The sequence below is a fragment of the Periplaneta americana genome, chromosome 1, assembly GCF_040183065.1.
Source record: "Periplaneta americana isolate PAMFEO1 chromosome 1, P.americana_PAMFEO1_priV1, whole genome shotgun sequence".
Lineage (NCBI taxonomy): Eukaryota > Metazoa > Arthropoda > Insecta > Blattodea > Blattidae > Periplaneta > Periplaneta americana.
Window position 1 is genome coordinate 211,198,332 of NC_091117.1, and position 25,143 is coordinate 211,223,474.

General features: G+C 34.9%; 1 protein-coding gene across 1 annotated transcript; it reads right to left on the reverse strand.

The window, feature by feature from the left end:
* Positions 1-959: 959 nt before the first annotated feature.
* LOC138707599 (UDP-glucosyltransferase 2-like) lies at positions 960-23,335 on the reverse strand. The gene is made up of 6 exons (XM_069837234.1): positions 23,215-23,335; positions 17,553-17,749; positions 8,238-8,915; positions 6,655-6,877; positions 6,051-6,270; positions 960-4,965 (listed from the first exon to the last, which is right to left on the reverse strand). The coding sequence occupies exons 2-6, from the start codon at positions 17,712-17,714 to the stop codon at positions 4,683-4,685; spliced, it is 1,566 nt and encodes a 521-aa protein (XP_069693335.1). The 5' UTR covers positions 17,715-17,749; positions 23,215-23,335; the 3' UTR covers positions 960-4,682.
* Positions 23,336-25,143: the final 1,808 nt, after the last annotated feature.

Here is a 25,143-nt window from a genome sequence, read left to right on the forward strand (position 1 = left end):
ATGTCAATTCTCTTACGTCAAGGCAGAACTAATTGATGTTACATGTTTGTATCGAGAGTTGTGCCTTTTGCTATTTGTCCGATATCAATTAAAATTAAAATATAAAGTTTAATTAAGGTTGGTTCCATGGAAGATGAATAGTTTCATATCTGCAAGCAGACACACAGAGATAAAACCAGATAGAGAGACAAAGTGGCCCTAAAAACTCTATAAAGGATTGCGAACTCTCCTCAAACCAAAAACACAAACATTTTTATACAGACAGCCCCCCAGAAGGACCATAAGGGAAATCAGAAGAACTCGACACATGTCGAGATCTTCCCAATGAGGTGTCAGAAATCCTGATGACTTTCAGCATGGTTATTACCGGGAGTCGAACGCAATAGGAAACCATTGGGAAAGTCATCCGATATAAGTTATAATACAACGTAATAGCTAATAATATTAGTGACAGAAATAAAACTTACCTGCAGTAAGAAGTGCACACAACACAAGCAACAGTGACGATGAAGCAGAGGAAAGGAATCAGTAGTATTGGAGATTATTCGAATGAATTCATTCTATTTATTCGATTGTTAAAATTGTTCGAAATGATAAGAAAATCAGTCGAATAATTTCTGCGCAATTAACCTAAAAGCTTCCGTTCTCACGGCATTAAAACGCGCTTTTTAAAATAAAAGTGATAAGCGGATTTGTCTGCGACCAGCAACATCAGTTCCTACGGAGCGCACGGTCTCAAAAACAGGTTTCATTTTTGCAGAAAAGAGGAACACACTTTCTTCTGCAAAGTTAGACTTTATTGCGTTTTTAAATAAAAACATTGTTTGATATAAAAGTTGTAAGTCCCAAGGGAAAGATTCTGTAGGCCTATGTATCTTAAATTTCTTATTGTTATTTTGATATATTCAAAACACTATATTATACATAATTTCTCTTTAGACACAAATAAGAGCATGGAAAATTATACATGGACATTTATTGTTTTCATATACTTACAGTATGGATTCTCGTGTTCTAAAATAAAAACACTGATTTATTTAAAGCTGTAAGTGTCAAAGGAAAAGTACTGCATTTATCTTGAAATTTCTTATTATTTTCGTTGATTAAAAAGAAATATTATACTGTATTACTTTTGTTAGGCCTATTAACAATATTAGACTTGTGTTCTTAAATAAAAACATTGATTTAAAGCTATAAATGCCAAGAACATACATTGTATGTATCTTAAAATATCTTATTGTATTTCGAATACAATCATTCATTCATTGCACAAAGTTTCCTGTTCTTACATTACTAAACTTCGGCACATTCAGTTTTGATGCATAATTTACTTGGTTATTACTGTAAAGTCCTACATTTGGTTACTTTCAATACAAGTTAGGTCTACATCAAACACACGTTCTCAAAGACGCTCTGAAAAATTTCTTCGTGCAGCCGCTTTTGTTAACATTATGTTTTAGTCGTAGTGACATAAAAGAAATCAAAGTCTTAAAAAAATTTGAATGCAATAAACAATTCAGGCGCCACATACAATTTTTAGTCGCCATGGCTACCTGTCGTCCAGAATTTGTCTGATCCTGATTTTTACAATAAGTAAAACGCATTTAGATACTTAAGATCTGGAATCTGTACTAATAAGAAATCTATAGCCGAAATTTTTCTGGTAATTTTCGATTTTCCAAAAATAATTGGTCCTAACATATATAATTAACCACCCTGAAACCGAAAATCGCTTTTTTTGAAATTTTTGTTTGTATGTCTGTCTGTCTGTATGTTTGTTACCTTTTCACGCGATAATGGATGAACGGATTTCGATGAAAATTGAAATATAAATTGTGTTCGTTATAACTTAGATTTTAGTCTATATGGCATTCAAAATACATTATTTAAAAGGGGGGTTATAAGGGGGCCTGAATTAAATAAATCGAAATATCTCGCTTATTATTGACTTTTGTGAAAAATGTTACATAACAAAAGTTTCTTTAAACATAATTTGCGATAAGTTTTATTCCTTGAAAAATTTTGATAGGACTGATATTTAATGAGATAAATGAGTTTTAAAATTAAAATAACTGCCATCTAAGGCCGTGTAATGAAATAAAAAACAAATGACTTCATCTATAAGGGGCCTTGGACAGCAACAATCGAAAGCTATGAAAGATAGCCTACAGAGAATGTTTCTGTCTTTGTATGAAGTAATATCGGAAGCTAAATTAACCGATTTGTATAATTAATTATTATTTCACCATTGGAAAGTGTAGTTTCTCTAGATGGACATAAGCTTAATGCTATAATGTTATTAGAGTAACTTCTGATATAATATAATATAATATAATATAATATAATATAATATAATATAATATAATATAATATAATATTATAATATAATATATGTAATGTAATATTATATAATATAAATTATTTGAAGGGTTCAAAACCATAGTGGGCCAAACGCCATTTACTGAATACGTAGAAAACAAGGGTTACAATTAAGTTATTACCATAATTCAATGGAAACCTATAACAAGTAAAATAAAGTATACACATTAAATCTAAATGATGTCAATGTTCATTAAACTATGGTTGCATGTAATAAAAATTAGAAACATGTTAAAGGAATTGTCATTGAACCAATGAGTGGTCTCTGGACCAAAATGATCGCATTTTAATTATTTGGATGCAATTTAAATTAAGTAACATATTAAACGACTTATCCTTCTATCAAACACGAATGTTCCCTGGATCAAACGTCCTATTTTAATTATGTAATTACTTTATATTTATTTCTAACGGGTGCGGCGGAGCGCACGGGTACGGCTAGTTAACAAAATAAAAAATATAAACATCAGCACAAACACATTATGAGTGCGTGCTTTACGAGTCTCTACGAATTACAATCATTGACTGTAAACATTTTAAGTGTTTCAAAGGAATACTTTTTCCTTCTGATAAAATATTTTTCTTATTTCCTAATAACGTGCTCGCTAGCAAATTCTTGTATCAATCATTTCCAACCGCCTAGATTTGTTTTGTTTTCGTATGTTCAATGAACAGCAGACCTGAACTAAATAGCGTTGAATGCTGTTATTCTATACTCCATATGTACCTATACTGATACGGGTTGCTTGGAGGCTTTAGGTAACCAAACACAGGACTCTAGTTATTAGTAGACCCCGGAGAAAGTATTGCTTACAGGGAAACGCGCGATGTAGTATAGCTAATGTTTATGAACCGAGGACTCTTGCACGCACCACTGTGCAGGTAGGAGTAGTGCCGGCGTAGCTTAGTAGGCCTACAACGCAGTCAAAAGCAGTCGACACGTGTCTTCAGAATACCTAGACCAAAAGTACGCAAGTTAGAAGGACTAAAGAAATATGTTCCTCAATATGGAGAAAATGTGTTTTCCATCCATGATAATGAACTGTTTTGTATGACAATTTTGAATCTGTAAAGAACGTGATTCAGTCATTTCCTTCAAGTGATGCCGCAGCAATCAAGGTTTCTCAAGAACTCTTTAATAATACAGACATTGAACATGATCTAAAGTATATTACGTCAAATTTTGGGTTTTTGCCAGCTGCTATTGAAGCTTTAGAAGAATCTGGTGAAGAACTCGTGACTCAAATACATTTGGTAACAAATATTATTAGTAACTTGAATAGCGTTGAAAATGATGTTGGGAAACGTGTATCTGCAAAGATGAAAACAATGTTGGACGCAAGTGATGGATACCAGATCCTTAGTAAAATTGCTGATGTTCTGTTAAATAAATGTTCTTCTAGTAGTGTTAATATAAGCTGTAGTGATATGATTTTTTTTAATATGCTCCGGTTGTATCTGCAGATATGAAACGTACATTTTCTACGTATAGAACATTGCTGTCAGATAACACAAAGGGATTTTCTTTCAGAAATTTGAAAATGATATTGGTAGTTCATTGCAACGCTTCAATATGTAAATAATATTATTACCAGTATGTCAAGTGCAATGAAATATTTAGATCTCGTAATGAGAATAAATTAGAATTGCACTTTGTAAGCTTCATAGCTAATCACTGGAAACTAGTCAAAAGGACGCACAAATAATGAGACTTTCATGTATTACTTCATTTCTCATGAACCAAACTGTACTACTGCCAGCGTCACGCTGTCTATCGTTATTTACCCCATCCCTCTCAAAGCAGGTATGCTATGTTGCATACTAAGCTGATAGCAATACTTTTCCCGGGGCCTAGTAATTAGTAATGGACTGCGTGTATCTTGTCAACTGTTGTCAGCTGATCGCTTGACCTAGCTCTTTCAATGCATGTGTTCTTATGTGCTCTGGTAATGTGCGCTAATATTAAAACTTCTTGGTCCTCGACAGTGCATTGCATGAAAGATTACATTCGAAATGTATTCCAGCAATGAAATGAACATGTCTCAACCTGCACTACAATTTTTACAGAACACAACGTTCCGAATGATTTCATTCGAAATATTACATTTCAGTAATCGAATAATCATCCGATTGTAAAAAATACTCAATTGTTCCCAACATTAGGCATCAATCCTTGTTGGCAAATAACGATGATGGCGTGGGAACTTCATCCCATTTATTTATATGTAAAAAAATATATGGGTATATTAAATCAATTTTCTTGACAGACTTTTCGAAATAGTTCTGTATTTCAGTTCAAGTTATCAATTCTGTTTCTTCTTCTTACTTGGATTTGAGAACAACATATTTAACAACGCTCTGAACACCCAGTAAACTACCAGAATTACTGCAAGTCCCGCTGCGACCACAACCAACAACACGTCGAGCAGAAGGTACTCGTACCAATACAGTTCAGCCCCCGCTGAACGCAGATGTGGCGCCCCCTGGTGTCTGATGACGTATTCCGTCCAGAACACTGCTCGATCTAAGGCTGAAGTCGGGTGATCTCTGAACATCGCCGACATTTTCTTCGCGTTGGCTGCGTAGCTGGGTATAGAAAAATATACACTTTACTATCAAGGATTATTAAGAATCGTTTTGTTTTTCAGAAATTGAAAAATCAGTGGCGGCTACTGAAGGGAGGCGTCGTCCTCCTGTGAAAATTAGCAAGCACAACTCATTATCAAAGTTATTTATCTACAAGTTAAGTATACGTACAGGAGATTAGGCAGGAACATTGCCGAACAGTTAATCAATAGCCTATAAATTAAGAGTTAGGAATTATATACTTTTACATGGAATTGATTTGTGAATGTTACTCAGTTTTAAAGGTTGTTCTGTGTGTTTGTATAAATTCATTTATGCCTATTATAAGGTAGAAAGAATATAAATTGTAAATTACTTAATCATTACCAGTATCATGTTTAATCAATATATTATTATATTATACGTAAACTCCTTAATGTGCATGATAATGATTTTATTATATTATTTCATGACCGAAAAGAAAAGTGTGACTCACATTTATTGTGCTTATTACCTTCTGTGAACGTAAAACACAAGTTGAAGTCATGGGATTCACTTACACAGAGATTAAAAAAAGTCAACACAGATCTCATGCAGTTAGACTTCTTTCCAGTAGGAACAGTCCCGCAGTGACTACTTTTCCTAAAAGTGTTGAGATCTCCCGAAATTACCCTATTTGATATAATTGACTGAATGATCTGTAAGCAAGTTATGAAAGAATATACCAGTATCGTGTTTAATCAATATATTATTATACGTAAACTCCTTAATGTGCATGATAATGATTTTATATTTAAGTATTACTATTAATATTAATACTTCTGTTATAATTTCAATATAGGCCTATATTTCACTTCTGCTAGTGTAGAAGAGAAGGCCTCATGGCCTTAACTCTACCAGAATAAATAAAATCAATAAAAAAAACATAAATGAATCCGAAATTTAGGAAGAGATAAATAATTGCACACTCGGTTTCAAACACAAAACCTTCAACATAGCCAAATCACAGAGAAAAGCTGTAATCTCCATATATTTATGCCCTTATCTCGACACATTAATGAAACGTTACTTCATTCCATTAACAAAACAACAATGATAGATCGTACCTGGCATTGTTGAGAATTTCTCTGATAGCTTTGAGGATGCTTTCCTTCGTCATAGTTTCTTGATCCAGATGCACTCCCATGCCTTTACGGATGAGTTTCTGCATGTTGAACAACTGGTCTACGAAAAAAGGCACCCCAACGATAGGAACTCCTCTGTACATCGTTTCTGATGTGCTCATCTTGCCACAATGACTAATAAACATGCGGATGTTGGGATGTGCTGAAAATATTTGCAAACAATATTCGTTCAGGATAAATTTGTTTCACAATTAATTATACAAGAATGGTTGGTGAAGCTTCTGAATATTTCGACCACGTGTTGAAACATGAAGTTTCCAACTTCTCGTGGATTACACGTGCACGGATATTCATTAATGTTCTCTGGATATCCGTCTGATCTTTTGAATATGTCATATCTTTGGCACACGATTTATCCAAGCATAACAGACTTCATATTGAACTGCACAAAAAGAAAGATAATTGCTTAATTATTTTTGTGTATGTACTAATTGAGGCAAAGTATTGATCTATTTATTAACTGGAGAGTAGTCTAATGGTGGTATATTGGCTAAATTGACCATATGTAATATAGATGTAATACTACCTAGGATGTCACTCTGTGGCAACCATTTGCTTATTTTGACGTTGGGCGGAATTCCGGGAAGATTTTCAGATTCAAATTTCCAGAGAATTCTCTGAGGCAATTCTGAAAACGCATCCAGTAGCGCTTGCCGAATACTTGGTGTCAAAGCGTCGCTCCGGAGGTTTGAACCCAGACTAAAATAAATGAATCCGTCCTTCGCTTCATCCAGATATTTCTGCAGATCCTAAAAGAGAAACCAATAATTTAGCACAGATGTAGAATCTATTTCATGAAATATTATTGAGCATAGAGCGTTACAATACTACAATACAATACAACCCATGCTCTGATAAATAATTGTTCTTATTTCCTTTTATCCTCAAATTGGTGTAATTAGAAAATTTTTATTGTATTATTAATGAAAATGATAGTGGAAGCTGAGGAAATCAAAAGTATATAGAAAATGAAGCTATTGAAAATGATCCATTAACATGAGGCGACAAGTGTTGTACCTTGCAGTCTGTTCATTACTAATAAAAACTCTATATACAGACGTTTAACTGTCTTATACTTATACAATGAGTAGCTCGTGTATAAGTCGTGTGTAAATTCCTTACTAATAATCACTACATACGTCGTGTATAACAGTATACCTGTTAACACAGCTACGTCATAGTTTCGCCATTACTTCATTACGAAAGGTAATAGAATATCTGAGATTCTCTATTGCATCCGGTAGAGCGCTCTAGTGTGCCGTGTTAAGAGTCGACAGTACAACTGGCTCTGATAGATTACCACACTATATTTTGGTCAAAGAGTACAAGCTACAGCAATAATATTCTACTTAATCTGTGGTTTTTGGTGTGTTCTTCTATGGTTACAAGGCATCCATCATCATAAAATGACAGTCGATACGAACAGCTGTTAGAGGGGCGGCCATTTTTTCTCTGTAAATAAGGGGTTTCGTGTATATTACTACTGCAAAGCAATTCCCATTGTATAGTTACAAACTGTTTATACATCCATCGCTTATGGATGGTTTAGTAGTAACGTTTTCTGTCTCAACGCTGCATAAGTTTCATATAAAAACTATACACGGTTTATTAGTGAGACCGTCACTCTGGACACAAACCACAAAAACACCACAGGTTTCAGCACACCCTGCCGCCTAGGTAGCAGCACCTGCGCCGTTCGCACGCAATAATGCTAGCTGTCCGGTATTATTATTGTAAGGTAGGCCTATTTGGTATAATTGCTATTCAACCAATGGCAGAGGTTTCCTTTCATGCTTATCTGAAGTTGGGTGGGGTAGAACACTTCAGACCTCCCAACTTCGAGATAAGCGTGGAAAGAGGTCTGTGCCATTGATTGAATAGCAATTATACTTCTCTCGTCTGCCGGTAATGTTATACCTCCTGTCAGACATTATGGAAAGAAGTATAGATCTAGGCAGCGATATATGCAATGAAGGGGGAAAGGAACTGGCCACACTACCCCTTTATCTCCTGGCTTAGTTGCGTAACGAGCGATGCCTTATAATAATAATAATAATAATAATAATAATAATAATAATAATAATAATAATAATGATGATGATAAGGTACCTTCGGTAAAGGATCAGGCTTCTCTTTAACGTGCATTCCACCAATTGGTATTATATTAGGCGTCAACGGTCTGGCGTCTTCCAGTCCGAATACAGTGTTTGCAAGAACTAAGCTGAAATTTCTTTGAATATCCACGAAAGACGGCATGTCCTGCTTGAAGAACTCCTTCGCCATGGCATCCATATCGGGCATATGTTTATACAGATACCCATAAAGATAATAGTAATGAATGTAAGTATTGTAGAGCTTTTGTGTGAATGTCATGCTAGTACTGTAAGGTAGGATAGAAACAGGAATGTAGGAAGGGTTCTCCGGGATCCCGAAGGCTGCAGCCATCCACGGAGTAAGTCCGAAGGGTGATATAGCAACTACAGGCGGCGATCCGAATTTGTGTATGAACCCATAGAAGCATTCGGACCAACCAGCTTCGACGATAATGAGGTCAAATTGGTCGTTTGATGGATAGTTGAGTAACTTCTTCGCCCCGTCTGACTTCAATTCTCTCTGGCAAACAGCATGGATCCACGCAAACATAATTTTAATAACCCCCGTGTCAGTACCATCGCCAAAGTTTTCATAATCGAAGTCATCTCTGATTGTCTCATAAACTCCTTCCAGTTTGATGTTTGTTAGGTTAGGAACATTATCCTTACCGGCATCGGGGCTTACCACTGTCACCTGAAAAAGTAAGACGAAAAAACATTGAGAACAATATAATTTTCCATCTAATGCTAAGGTGTGCTATGTCCGGTTACCTCACGGTTGTATTATGTAATATATTTTTTTTTCTATGTTATGTTGATTCATGCTGTGCTCTGTTTCGTTGAGTTACGTTCCGTTACAATATAATTATTTTATATTCAGTCGTGTAATGTAATGTTCTTCTGACATAGCTGCGTGAAAAACATAGACATGTTTATTAACTGCATGTAACCTCAAAATTGTTAAAAAAAAGATAAATAAAAAATCTTGAGAAAAAGAAAACTTATTTTATAACAACGCTAGGAATCCAATATATCACGTGAGTCACCGCTTTTGTGACATGAACTTGCATAAAATTATATTCCGCTTGCACATATAGGAGCGAGATAAGAGAGAAGTCAGTTTCCTATCGATTTATCTGAGAGAATCTCTAACGGCATACCAACACATGATGATTTGCAGTTTATAAAGAAATCCTATTAGATGGGTTACCACCCGCTCATGAGGCCTACTGATATTGATTATTTATCCCGGAATGAAATGCTTTTCCCGAGATCCGAATATTTATGTATGTATGTATGTATGTATTTATTCACACTGCAATGGGTATATACCCGGTGGCAGTGGTAACTAATTACATTCAATAATGACAATAATAAACTTATTAATTAAAAATACAATTAATAATAATACAAATAATTAATGCTAATAATAATTTAACAGGGAATATCCTAAATTAAATGAAGCACGATCACTTAAAATAACATTTAAAATAAATCTAATTTGTATCTTAAACCTAAGTTCGAACTAAAACCCACGAGTATGATATGTTCATATCTGCACAAGTACCTTTCAACATTACACTCATTTCGCTGCCAACTCACTCGCTGCACTGGAACTACGACACATTTCACTGATTCTATCCTGATTTCACTAACACTTCAAAAACATTTCACTGTTCAAATACTTTGCACTGCTACTATAAACTATAAAGCTTCACTGACAGGAACACGTTTCACTTACACAACACACTTTACTGACACAATACACTTCACTGACACAACATAATTCTTCACTGATACAACACTTCAATAACAAAATATCATTTACAGCCTTTAAATACTGTGTATAATTACCGTCTATTAGTAAAGTCCTTAAGCCTATTTTTAAATACATTTTTGGTTGTTGGTAAAGCCTTTAGTAAGTTTGCAGGTAAAGCATTCCAGTTCCTGATAGTACGATTGAGAAAAGAAAACTTTCCAGTGTCCGTCCTCTGCCTTCTTTCCCTCAATTTATATGAGTGGTCGTTCCTTGAAGAGTGATTTGGCGGCTGCAACCTATTTTTTATTTCTCTCTAGGCAGGCTCACCTCTGTATGTTTTGAACAGTGCGCATAATCGAATTCGCGTTCTCCTCTCCGTGAGTGTGTCCCATTTTAATGGTGAATTTTTCTGACAACATTTGAGAGCCCGTTTTTTAATCTTTTCCAGTGTCTTAATATGTTCTAATCTGTAAGGATATCAGTTAGGTTAGGTTATTAAATACTATGTCCCATAATTTTCTGTGTAATTCTACCATGAAAATCACAATGGGCCAATTTGCAGAAAAGACAAGGAATTATGAAACAGTGCTGTGCACATAAAATTATTTCAACCGTTAATTTGTGCAAGAGAATATCGTCAGATGCATGATTAATTCTTGAACGAAGGATTGAATTTAGCTTGGGTATTTAATTTTCAACTATTGATCTATAAAAGGCTGATGATACCACACAATGTTATGCAATCCTGCGAACTATGCATAACTAGGATCTTCGTGGCAGTCTGCCAGTTTTTATTGCGAAGTTGAAGGCAGAGCGGTGTTTCGGAGTCCGGGTAGCAACCACACTTTCTAGTGAACGTCTTCAAAAGAACGGAGTTCCGCAGGAGTCCGTACTAAGCATTCTTTTTTCTGAATTTCTATCAGTGGAATAGCCGACTGCATAGATCAGGGCCGCCGACAGAATTTGTGGGCCCCTATGCTATACTATACTCGGACCCCCGTTGAAAAAAGTAACAATTACAAGTTACCAGTTATTCTAACCATAATAATTATTTGCAAAATAAGTAAAAGGTAACCCCATACACGGATACGAACTTAAAAATATACACTTTTATTACGTTGAAAACTTTTAGCAAAACTTCATATTAGCACAATATATTACATTAATAAAACATTATTCTTAAACATCTGTAATTTCTAACTTGCAGTCCAACATCAACAAACAACTCTCCTTGACTTCACTGATGCAAAATCATCAATTATGTCATCAAGATTTAAAGACCTAGCAAGCTCGCTCTCCAGACTAAGGAGCCAAGGTTACTCAATCGTTCTTGACACATTGTTCATCTGATTACACTTTTTATTTCCTTCATTTTGCTGAAGAATCTTTCAGCATCAGCAACGGTCACAGGAATTGTGTAGAATACTCTAATGGTTATATAAATACAGTATTTGGAAATAAAGTATCCAGTTTTAATTTCCTCAGACTATTTAGGAAATTCATAGGTTTCAGTGGGGTTGTCCCTAAATTAGAGGAATGAATTGATTTTAAATATTTCGGCTCATCACTGATCTCTTTATTAATATCTTCATAATGTTTTTTCACGCAGTCTAGCACTTATATTAATATCTTCCAATTTTTTCAGTCTCTCCTTGTGCTTCTCAGCTCCCGACTTATGCCTGTATAACCGGTAACACTAAACAAACGACAATAAAAAGACGAAAGTTTCGACACGAAACATACAATGTACTGAAAGAGAAGCGTATCCTGTGACTTCGGTTTGAGAGAGTCCACTAGCATATTGTGGTGGGCCAGCGGGGGTGTGGTAGATAAGAAGGACAAGCCAATAAATAATTGAACGTGTTCAGTACAAGCGACGGGAACATAGTTCAGACAAATACCGGGGCCCTCAATTGTCGTGTCGGTGAACGTTAATGCGGGAAACCGATCTTCTGTTACATAAAAGTCAAATATTTACATATGAAGTGTTAATTTGTATTAATTCTACTATTGTTGAGTTAATATTTCAAATTTATGTAACAAATATTCTTACAAAATTTTATAGTACTCGTATGTATCTACGAATAATTATTCGTGATAATGAAAAGTAATCAGACTCACTTAATCTGGCGGGCCCTTATTGCTCACGGGCCCATATGCACTCACCCCTTTTGCCCCCCCCCCCCTTCCCGGCGGCTCTGGTATAGATGGACAAGTATCTGCTCTTTTATACGTTGATGACTTCAGTTTGTACTACAGTTTCCATCTGTCGTCTGGAACATGGTTATCTCTATGTGGCAAACCTCAATAGGATTGTGGTGTACGCAATGTATCAGTTACGGCTGAACATATTTTACTACATTGTGGAAAATATGACCGTCTTTGGCGTCAATAGACAATTCGGCCGACACTACGTGACGCTTTTGTAATATGATTTTAATGGTGGAAATGCAGTTATGAGATTTGTATCCAGTACAGGACTTGACGAAGTGATTTAAATTGTATGACCCGTTGTTGCTTGCCATGCAGATTATTTACATTCGAAGTTTATTTTTGTTGTTTTATATTTGTGTTACTTAAACATTACATTTCGGAACTTTTTATCCTTATATCTTGTAGAGTAATATTGTCCTTCAAAACGACAAATAATTTGTATCTGTTTGTCTTTATTTTATGGTCTATTTTTAAGCATTGCCTAGTGTTTAGTAATTTAAGAGTATGGTCCCAAAAATCGCTTAATGTATTTGCCATTTTTATGATTATACAAATATGATTGTGTTTGAGACCTCCATCATTATATTTTAAGCCTGTTTCCTTCGCAAACAATGCCAGTCCTTATCTAAAGGTTTGTGTTACTGTTCGTGTCACTTGAAAGCTTGCTCAGTCTGTAGACTTATGGGCCAAAAAATAGCCCAGTCCTTAAAAAAAAAAAAAAAAAGGACTTGACGCATTTTGGGATCACACTCTTCAGCTGTTAATTTCTGTGATTTTTCCGAATCACTTTGTTATTAAAGCATTAGAGGGATAAGTTTTAAATTCGTGTTCGCATTCAGCTTAGGGTATTATTTGTGTTGTGGTTTTGTTTAAGAATTTCAGATAAGGCGCAAATAGCCATAGCGTCCTTTCAAGCCCCATTAACTGACTGACTGACTGACTGAGGGTCGTATTCATAGACAAGACTTTGGAAAGTACAATGTCACCATTTTCCTATTCACAGTCGACACTTTGATGAAAGTAAACTTCAAAAGTGACTTTACTTCGAAGTCGCCGAAAATCTAGACTTTGGCTTTGACTTTCGTTCGTGGACATAAAGAAAATCGCTGATATTTCGAGAGAATATTAAGGACATCTAGGGGATTGTTAAAGGTCTTCATGTTCCTTAGCGTATTGTTAGATATAGATAATAAATTCAAATGAAGGTACAGATTTGATAAACAGACCGTATTAGATATCCTCGTCATGTTTCAACATTCATTGATAAATAATAGTCAGAGAGGATTATCTGTTCCACCAGTAATTGAATTTCTTATTTTGTCGCGATTTTACGCTACAGGTAATTGATGGCTTAATATGGATTTGACTGTTTAATTATATAGAGAATATGTTATTCAGTTGGATATGCAGTTAATTTTTAATTCTGCGGTCGTCACAATAATGTTTTCTGAATATTGATTTCAATTAATTTTTAAATATTGTGTCATTAGTGGCATCTTCTTATCTTCCGTATTTTCAGAATAAAATTATTTTATAATGAAATAATTCGAGAGCTTAATGTGAACCTAACGTAATTACAATCGATGTTTTATTCACAACATAATTCTTAGCAGGCAATACTATTTCAGATGAACTACACCATCATGTTTTGTAGTTACGAATTTTATTGTGTTATATACGAGTATAAGACAGTTCGGAACTGAGTTACGATTTTTTGTGACCAAGTAGAAGAATGAATTATTATCTATTGGCGTAAAGATCTAAAAATGTCCATTTTTTTACTTACGTTAGTTTCACACTAAGCCCACGAATAATATTCTTATGTAAAACTGCAAGAACGGCTAACAATCGCTTAACATGTACCGATGTTCAATTATTTCATTGATTTGTGAGTCAAAAGATGGCTTTGATTGTGGCAATGCCTACTCTGTTTCAACTATCTATTAATTTAGTTCGTTTAGAAAGCAGTGATTGTGATTGCCAACATTAGAACAAGATCGCCAAATTTAGACTTACTGAAGTCAAAGTCAAAGTCTCAGAAGTATTGTCTATGAATAGGACTTTTAACAAAGTTAAACTTTACTGCGAAAGTCGACTTTAGAAAGTCTTCATCCAAAGTCTCGTTTATGAATACGGCCCTAAGTAACTAAGTTGTCATCGGCCATTACCTCACCTTTGTTGCGTAATGTGATGGAGCATTAACTATTCTTGTCTTTCGCGTAGCTGCTGGCAAATCCAATTTCTGCATAACCTGATCTTTCAAAATCTTGAGATAGATTACTCCATCTTTCCGTGAAAGGATAATGATTCAATGATTTGGCCGTTTCAGATTGCGCATCGCACCATGACGGGTTGTTCTTGCTCTTTATCTCCGATGTTCCAGTTAGAGATGGCCGATATTTCACAAACCGATATTTTGTCACAGGTATTTTTTTGTCACAGATAAACCTGTGACTGATGACGCGAAATATCTGTGACAAAATATCGCTATCGAGATCTGCTCCGTATTCAGTACTCTGTCACCGTTACAACGTCTGTGACTGATATTTTCTCCTCTATGTCGTGGGTTTGCACATGCGCATGATACAATAACAGCAATCGGGCGGTGGTATTTGATTATTTTTTCGTGATATTTTGTTCAATATTATTTTTTTCAAAGTGATGATGTGTTGCAAAGTTATTAGCGGCATTATAATAATATAATCATGAATCTGACATTTTGTTTTCATATTTTAGTCTGTATATATGTTTTGTAAATAGTTTATGTATTCCCCGAGATCTTCACATTTTCATATTAAGCTTACTGTCAATTTATATTAATTTGTAAGTATTTTCCACTCAATTAAAACCGAACGAGACAAAACTGGCTAATATGATGGGCAACTTATTTCGCTAAACTAACCTTGAGGTAGTTCCCTTCGTATTCCCCTTATACACCTTGCATATAAGAATCTGTGACAGGTCAGGTTTGGTTGGTTTAAGCTTTTATTATGCCTAGACATATAGGATCAACGACTAAACTAGCGTTGAGGTAGTTCCCTTCGTACTCCGCATATACACCTTACATATACGAATCTGTGACAGGTTAGGTTTGGTTAGTTTAGTCTTTGTTATGCCATGGATATACGATCAACTGCATCTCCACAAAAAATCAAATTCAACGATTTTCACTTCCGAAATCACCTAAACTACCTCAGCGCTAGTTTAACCCGAGGAACTGTCTCTCAAAAAAAAAAAAAAAAAAAAAAAAAACTTATAAATGCAACGATTTTCACATTCGAATTCGCCGAAACTACTTCAGCGCTAGTTTCACCATCTTATTATAAATTATATAATGACTACACGATTTAAATAGTAATAATACCATTGGTTACCAACTTTATCTTGTGTAAAATCCTGTCTGAACAACAGTTTTGTTTTGTAATTATTTTCTATTGTTTTTCGGAATACTGATGTTTATTAAATTTTTATTCTGACCCAATATTATAATGTTAATGCAGGATCAATTTTTAAAACGATTAGGATAATCATATAACCTCAATTTCTCCATACCCAACTACATTAAAAAATTATATCTACAATCAACTACGATATAACCTCTTGGTATATGAGGTTAACTTTTTACTTGTTTCTGTTGAGTTAGCTTAGTATTTATTTGTTAATGGTACATGCACATAACTTATTTTTTGCATTTTCCCATACACACCACTGATGTGTGGCGTGTATAGAGAATTCGTATTCACATTGCACTGCTCTTCAATATTTCCTGTTAATTTTTATCTGTGTGACAAAATATCGGTGTAATTCATGCATATTGTGCTTACTTATCGATATAAATTATCGGTGTGACAAAATCACAGATAAAAGTCACAGATATTTAATTGTCACAGTCACAGTTGTCACAGATACTTGGAAATATCGTTTAAGCTCAACTCTAGTTCCAGTGTGGTTCAGGGGCGACCAGTACCGGAGATTCTGTTTGTTCACACCTACGTAGGAGAGTCGTGAAATCACCGCCGACAAGTTACAACGCGCTGTAAATAACACGAAATTCCGCCTCCAGACATATTTGGAAATCGGAGAGGTCATATTGAACGTATTTTATGGCAGGGGCGGCTTTCGAAGAGGGGCTGCGGAGCTGCAGCACCCCCAGACATTTGTGGCTCTTGTCTCGTTTTATGTTGTGAAAAACATTTATTATACAGTCTCTATTTAACGGCTCGAATTTTTTTAAAAATTTCGCTCTCAATGACATGGCACGCAATCGTTAGTGAAGTCATTTCCTCCCCTGGTGCTGCCAGAGCGAAACCAGAGACAAGGACTATGGGTGAAGCCACTTCCTCCCCTGGAGCTGCCAGTCTCGTCTCGGATGCTTTGCGCGTTAGTTTTACCCCTCCTCCCTGCTGCCCCTTGCCACGAATCCAGAGTTTCCAGGCGCTGCAAAATTTGCAGCAGTTTGTCAGTAGCGCGCAGTTTTAAATACGTTTTCTTTAATGTTGTGAGTATAACAAGTGCAACAATGTTTAATTCTGTACAATATTTACAGTCTATTCAGTTCAGTACCTTAACAATTCAGGAGAAATGTGAAATTAAGTGCCCATCAGTTGAATCTCATAATGGAAAGAGACTAAACAAAATACAAAGGCTCGCATATTTTTTGATAATTTGTCCAGTATCCCTGCTTTCTTCTCTAGATCTGTATTAGATTAATGTGTTTCAAAGACAATTCCATCAGCTGAGGAACAAGATGAATTTAAAATAAGAACAGTAAATGTTGTTCATGAGAAGAAGGAGCCATTGCTAGAATGTTTTCAAACCATAATGGAATCTGAAACATTTAACATCACAATAAATGAGGCAAGCGCCCTGGTGCGTACTCTTGAAGATCCTGAATTCAACTTCTGGCTCAGTTATTTTTTTTAATTTATTGATGTATCATGTATATACAGTATATTACACAACCAACTACAACATCGCCAACTAGATATTTCTAAGGTTCAAATCTGCATATAAAAAATTAAATTATGGTTTATTTAACGACACTCGCAACTGCAGGGATTATATCAGCGTCGCCGGTGTGCCGGAATTTTGTCCCGCAGGATTCTTTTAAATGCCAGTAAATCTACTAACATGAGCCTGTCTCATTTAAACACAACTTACAAGATAAGGCGCATGGAACTAATCTTTAAATAAAGTAAGTTGCTTGGTTTATTTTTGTATGCAGCCCCCCCTTAATTCAATACCCATGAGCCGCCACTGTATTTATGGTTAGCCTATGATGCGGGCTTGTCGGACACTTAGTTTCCGGCAATAACATTACAAAACATTTTTTGTAAGTCTAGAGGTTTTGTTAATTACCTGGTGACCTCTGTTGGCAAGTGCTAAAATTAGGGGTCTGTTGAATATGTAATGACTCGGCGAAGCTACGTTCAACAGACTTAATATCCTTGCACTCTCTGCTCCCTGCAAGCCTGCACTCATCAACTGTAGAGTAGCTAGAAGCAGCACTTCTGTCCACATCGTTCCTTTATCTCTCACTGAAGGAAAATCCTGACCTGCAAAACACAAGTTCGTTATCTTAGTTTTAGTTAGTTTTAGAGAAGTTAATTTTTGGCCGGTTAGACTCTCTAAATTACACAGTGTCCACCGGCAAGAAGAGTCCACAGTTCGACTCCAGGATGCAAGCTTCCTCCGTTATTGGCGTTCATTGTAATAATAACAATAATAATAATGATTTATTTAACCTGGCAGAGTTAAGGCCATACGGCCTTCTCTAACACTCAATCAGGAGTAAAACTGCGTTCCAAAAAACTACAAATTTACAAAGTACACTACAATTTTACACACAAAACTGAATAAGATAATACAATGTAAACAACGAGTAAGTAGAAACCAAACATAACATATAACATACAGAAAGAAAGAAAAAAAGCATAATAAAATGTGAACAGCAGGTCAAAATAAATGAGACATACAAAGTATAAAAAAATAAGACAATAATAATAAGAATAATAATAATAATAAATAAGAATAGTAATAATAATGATAATGATAATAATAATAATAGTAATAAAATAGTCCAGTACAAAGCATACAATGAATACAATATTTTTAAGTACACACAGTAAGGAAAATTATGATTATATATAGCTCAACTTGTCACATTATACTGGGTGTTCAGTTCAAAATGTGTCTTGGCTCGCTGTATGCCGTCATGTGGCTAGCTGATGAGCCTAGAGAATTCAATCTTCCTACACTTCCGCAGCTCAGGTGTATAATCTAAGAGGCAGAGAAGTTGGCTAGCAAGTACGGCGTTCATTCTGAAGAGTACGTGCCGATACGTACGGTAACGCCGGTAGTGGCAGGAATGTGAACTGTTTGGAAATACGTACTGTCGGATATGGGGAGAGGGTTAAGACGATTACTTACGTATTTGTTGACATTAACTTCGACGGTCAACATGGACACGGAGCATTTGATTTGTGTTGTGGAATGTTACCGTACGCAACCGATGATAACAGATACCCTGCGTACGACTTGCCGGCGCAAAACACAGTTCGAAAGAGGTTATGGTAGCACACAGATCGTACAGACCGCCATCTGTTGCTACGACGTTCAAGTTATACCGTACACGTTCTCAAGTTCAGATTGAAGAACGCCTTAAATAATAGGAAACTTCTCTGACATATAAGCTGAAACTCGCTTCAAATCGGTGACCCAACAACAGTGACGTCATGACACACTTTGAAATGAACACCCAGTAGATATACCATTATGGGAAAATATGAAAACAAAAATATAAAATAAGTTAAATATCACTAGAACATAAAAAAAATGTGAATACGTGGAAACATGCAATACAACACTGTATAAATTGTACAAATTTGTGATAAGGGGTATTTCAAAATTATAGGATTGAAATAATACATCACTGTTTATAAATTAATGTTCGCATTTCTTTAGCAAATGTATAATGTATGGTTATTGCTTCTGTATAATAATCTTAATTATCAGAAGAGTAACAGGAAAGTGGACAGACAGATTGGTAGATAGACAGGAAAGTGGACAGAGAGGTAGGTAGACAGGTAATTAGAAAGACAGGAAGGTGGATAGACAGATAGGCAGATAGAGAGGTAAGTAGATAGACAGGAAAATGAATAGACAGATAGACAGATAGTAAGTTACTTCTGTATCATGTTTTATTACTAATTATAGTTAGGAGTGTGATGTTTTTGTATTAACCATATACATGAAATGTGTTAAAAACTTAATTTTGTGCATACAAAATGCAAATCCGCTAATGAGTGTCCAAAATTAAGTGAAATATATCCGCGAATTTTCGTGAAAATTATATAAATCCACGAAATTACTTTATAATCACGAAATTTAAAGGAAAAAAAAAACAAGTTTTATGGAGAATTCCAAATAAAACGTGAAAATTGTCATTATTGTGAAATAATCATGAACATCATGAACATTTCTACATATTTCATCGTTCAGCATTACTTATGTGTGACATCTGGCAACAATGTACGCATAATTTCAGGGGCTAATTCATCAAATCAAGAAGGCAGTGCTGGCACTCCCTCGCAGCCGGATGAATTTGAATTATGAATTGAATTAATTGTGCAAACAATTTTCTGTTAATTTCAAAGGGATGTTTCATTATTAAAAATGTTATACAATTTTTTAAGTTTCTTTAGGATGCGAAATATGCGCGAAATTGCTTGTTCTTTTACGAAATACTCATCGAAATTAAACCATTTTAATCACCGAAATCAGGATAAAATAATCAACAATAGTCTCACTAGAGGTTTTCATTTATCTAGAGAAAATCAAAACTTGAATGAGTTTTAATTTATTGACGAGTAGAAGAAAGTATAGGCCTATAAAGATTATAAGAAATAAAGTACTCTAATACAATAAAATAGATTTAATTGACTTACTGAAATTCTATTTCACTAATGTTAGCTTCATCAAAACGTTTGAAGGGAACCGTCATTTTTAGTTGACTATCCATGCGGTAAACAAATGACGATCGTGAATCATGTTTTATAATACCGTAAAAAATTCGCAGTTTGAAATGTTTCCAAACAAAGAAACAAATTGTAGGGAGGTGATAAAAACAGAAGAAAGTATATAAAGATTAGAAGAAATAAAGTATTATTATTATTATTATTATTATTATTATTATTATTATTATTATTATTATTTAAGATATACTGGCAGAGTTAAGGCCATAGGGCCTTCTCTTACACTCTACTAGGTCACAAAGTACACAAGCAGTGAACATTTAACAAAAAGTTAAAGAACAGAATACTAACATATTAAAAAAAATAGCAAAACAAAATCGACGCAAAACAACATGAAAATAATACCATAATAGAAAAAAGAAAGTAAAACAGAGATCTAAAGATTGGAATATAATAAAAGAAATACAGTTAGTACAAATGGTTAATAGGGAAAACGTAAGGAAGAATACAACAAAATGGAATGTAATAAAATAATGATAATAATAAAAAAGACGAAAAGAATATACGAAAATTAAATAAAATTCTCAATAAAAAGGGTATGATAATAAATTCATCTGGTGATCAAGAGAACAAAAAAGAGAAAGAGAGGAAAAGAAATATATATATATATATATATATTACAAAACTGTCGCAGAGAAAAGGGCTTATAATTGAAAGGAATCTGAGGTCTCTAATACAATAAAATAGATATTAATTGACTTACTAAAATTCTATTTCACTAATGTTACTTCCACCAAAACGTTTGAACGGAGCCGACATTTTCAGTCGACGATCTATGCGGGAAACAAATGACGATCGCAAAACATGTTTTGTAGTACCGTAAATAATTTGCAGTTTGAAATATTGGAAAATAAAAAAACAAATGCTAGAGAAGTGATAAAAAACAAACAAATGCTAGGGAAGTGATAAAAATAAACAAATGATAGGTAAGTGATAAAATTGTAACGATAAACAGCCATGATTGGTTGAAACTCATCCTTTCGTGCCGTTTTATTGGTCAAAAGTAGTATGACGTAGTAAAAGTTTAATAGTCACTATAAAATCACATCCCTAATCATATTGCAATCTGCACACATAAGAACAACAATATATCACTTAGGGAGTTACTTAAAGCAAAATGAAATACAGCTATAACATACGTAACCACAAATTAATTAATACATAACTAATTATTTGAATTGTTTTTCTCTTTATCTTCATTTTCATTATCTCACTTGCTTCCAGTTGCATCACGAACCCACAACTTTTTACTATCCATTTAGTTTGATTCAAATATTTTTTCAATTCTTCGCACAAATGAAAATAACATTGATCACTGAACAAAAGAACAAACCACACAGATTGCTAATTGAGGAGGACTTGCTTCACTTGTCTTATAAAATGACAATCTGTTTCAGTGTTAAAGTAAAGTGCTACCATTCATTGCCAAACAATTAAATCATAGATTCATTTTATTATTCATTCAGAAAGATCTTACACTGTTGTACGTATTAACCACTTCCCTGATTAACCCGAGTTAACTCGGGTTGCTAACTTGTGTCAAAATTTATTAACCCGAGTTAACTCGTTTGAGTCCCATTTTCGCTGCTAAGGATTATATCCCGAATATATACGTTTCCATTCTTTCATTACTCTTTTCCTCACTATATGGCTATAGAAGTTAGTGATATTGCTATATCTGGTGGTGTTTTTTTGTACTTCTTCCTTGCGAGTGGAATTCTATGCTCATATAGCATTCACACACAGTAGTGAGTAGATGCTAGTTAGTTTTGGTGGTTTCTGTTTGTGTTTAGTGTTTTTGTGCTGTTTTGTGTAAAGATGGATCAAGTTAGTGATTCCGAAACTTTTGATCAGGAATATTTTCCTGTAGAAGATTAGGAAATGAAATATCGGTATCGGAAGACGAAGTTATAGACCAACGAACAAATTCAGATCAGTTGATGTCGCGTCTTTTCGACATTGGTTTGAATAGAAGACATCTGGCACCATTTCTTCTGCACCTCCGAGGTCCCCATTCCCTGAAATCTTAACATTGTTTCTGATAACGATAATTCTCAATTTTTTAAAATTATTCTTTGATAATGACCTCATCAACATTTTATTCGAGGAGACGATTCGGCATGCTAATAAGTGTTCACAGAATGCTGAAAATAATTCGTGGCGGCCTACTACAGAATCAAAATACAACCCACTTCGGCTTACAGGTAGACATTCTCCAGAAGTTATTCCACGAACTCTGAAGAAGAACAACCCAACCAGACAGTGTTTCATGTGTAGTATTGCGAGAGACTCAAAATACAATCAAATTCGACACAAGAGCAGATACTACTGTCCGGAATGCAATGTGCCACTCTGCGTAATACCCTGCTTTCGAGTCTATCACACAAGCAACATTTAACGCCTTGATAACAGCACTAGTATTGTACCTCATGAATTAATCCATAAAGAACATAAGTTGGTAAATAATTCAGGAGAAAATCGAAGTGGGACAACTACCAGAGCTGGAACCAAGGTGCACGAGATAACCCGGGATAATAATTCAGGTATAAATGTAAGTTATGTCTATTTCATAGTGATTTTTAGGTATGTAAGAAAATTAGTGATGTACAGTGATTCTGCAATATTGAATGACCTCTATACGAAAGTAAAATAATATGACACTTTTTTCACAAAACTGGTAAAATATATAGTAAGGGAAGAGGTTAAACCTTAAATTAGCAAATGTTTAATTTTTGGACTTGCACCACTTGTATCCTGAGCGCCTCATATATTCCTAAACATTACAAGGAACAGGCTCTGTTTGGGAACTTTTATAAATTTCTGATTGTAGGCTATTTGTAATAAGAATGAGAAATAAATAGTGTTATATTCAGTATCAATTAAATAATAACAACCTCTCTTACGAAAATATGTAATACAAGTAGATCTATATTCCAGCCTAAGTTTTAAGTCTGAAGCAAAGTAAATGATTTTGAAACTGTTCTTACCATAAAAAGTAAATGTATTTCGTTTTTCAACTGTTTCTCTGCTTACAGCACCGAGATGACTCACTTTTCTCACGCAGCACAGTTCAGATACGCTACTAGCAGCTGCCTTATCGAATTTAAAATGCAGACATTAGTGAGAACTAGCATCTTTTTATTGAGCGTGGCCTTGGCACGATGCCCGCACTCTTACCGAATTAAGACCAGTCATATCTGTAAAAACATGAATGACAGTGCTAAAATAATCAGATGCTACATAGAGTGATAGCCGTAATTTATTTAGGATACATTTGACGTTTGCCGAGGAGAACGTCGCCCTATACTCGTAACATGTCCAGCTCAGAAACATCCAACTTCCCTACATTTAATACAGGGACATCACTTTATTTTTACCAACATTTTTAACATTAACCTGGCTATACTTGGAAACACTGTTACCCCCCTTCCATTACAGGAGTTTGGAGTTGCTAGTGCAATATGTAAACAAATCATTTTACTAGGTATAGGAGGAGAGAAAAGTAGTGTATCCATTTATGTTGTAGGGAAATATGATATTACGATTTTCAGTTTGATTATCACTTTTACGGAATTTATCAAAATACAGTAGAGTAGTAACATTTTTCTTCTAAAAACTCAACTTTTCAGGCGGCTATGTCCGTTATGTAATGTCTACTTTATTTAGTATATTAATTATTGATGTTAACATACAATATAGAGAGTGCATTTAAATTGAGGGGGTCATAAGTAAAGGGCTGTAAGTGCACTTAAGTTACTTTTGAGAAAATGGGGATTAAATATTTAAGCTTTCGTAAAACCGGTGAAATTTTTATTTAAATTTTAATGTGTGATGCGATTAAAATATCCCTTTGCCACTAAAATTTTAGATACTTTAGCTTACACTGGATGCACTTAACTCATGTTATTACAAATGTCACTAGCATTCCTTTGCTTCAAGCCACCTCAATTCAAAATAAGCTAATCTGAATTTTTAAACAAGTGGCTGAAAATGGTTGCCGTTCATTACAATGCAGGCTTCAATTCTTTACGCATATTATTAAAAACATTTTGAATCATATCCTCTGAAATTGAATTTATCGTTTCTTGAATATAATTTTTTAGTACGATATTATTAATAAAGGTTCTTTCTTCTATAGAAAACGCAACCATATTTCTGAAACACACTATACACTGCAGTGTTTACTTCACCGCTTGAAGACTTCGAACGCAACAGCGGCCGTAAGTTTGTGTGTCTGACGGGAGCAAGGACATTAGTCAAGGGGTGAGAGTGAAGTACATTCAGAAATGCAGGTACAATAAAAATGCAAGTAAAAATAAAATGATGTCCCTGTATAAGCCAAACCGGTAGTTTCCTGTCATGGAATACATCGTTTCAGGTATACGAGCTTCGACGATGCGGAGTAGTGTCGACTGCCTGATATAAGTCGCGAAGCTGTTATTTCCGGCGTGACTCCTCCTCTTTGCTTACGTCTTAGGAAGTGAAGGCTCTATAAAGTCGCAATATAGCGAACGCCATTAGGGGAAGTTATCCCCACCCACATGAAATGTGCATTCGACACAACACTCGCCTATCTCGTAGAGTGTCTGGTGAGCTAGTAGGGGAAAAGTGGAAGGGGTCGTGGGCGGAGCTTCTACGTTCGCTATATTGCAATTTGCCCTAGATAGGTAGGTAGTACCGTTCGCCATTTTTGTTCTTTCGTTGCCTGGCTACCATACGAGGGATCTATTTGCCACACCGTTAAACATTATCATGTCGTAGCTCCTATGATAATAAATCAAACGCACTGTAATTGAGCAAATAATTGAGCGGCAAATAACGTCCTCGTATGCTTTCTGCGAACGCCAACGAAAGAGTCAAAATGGCGGGCGATTATATTAACGGTCTTACTAATAAAAACTCTATATACAGACGTT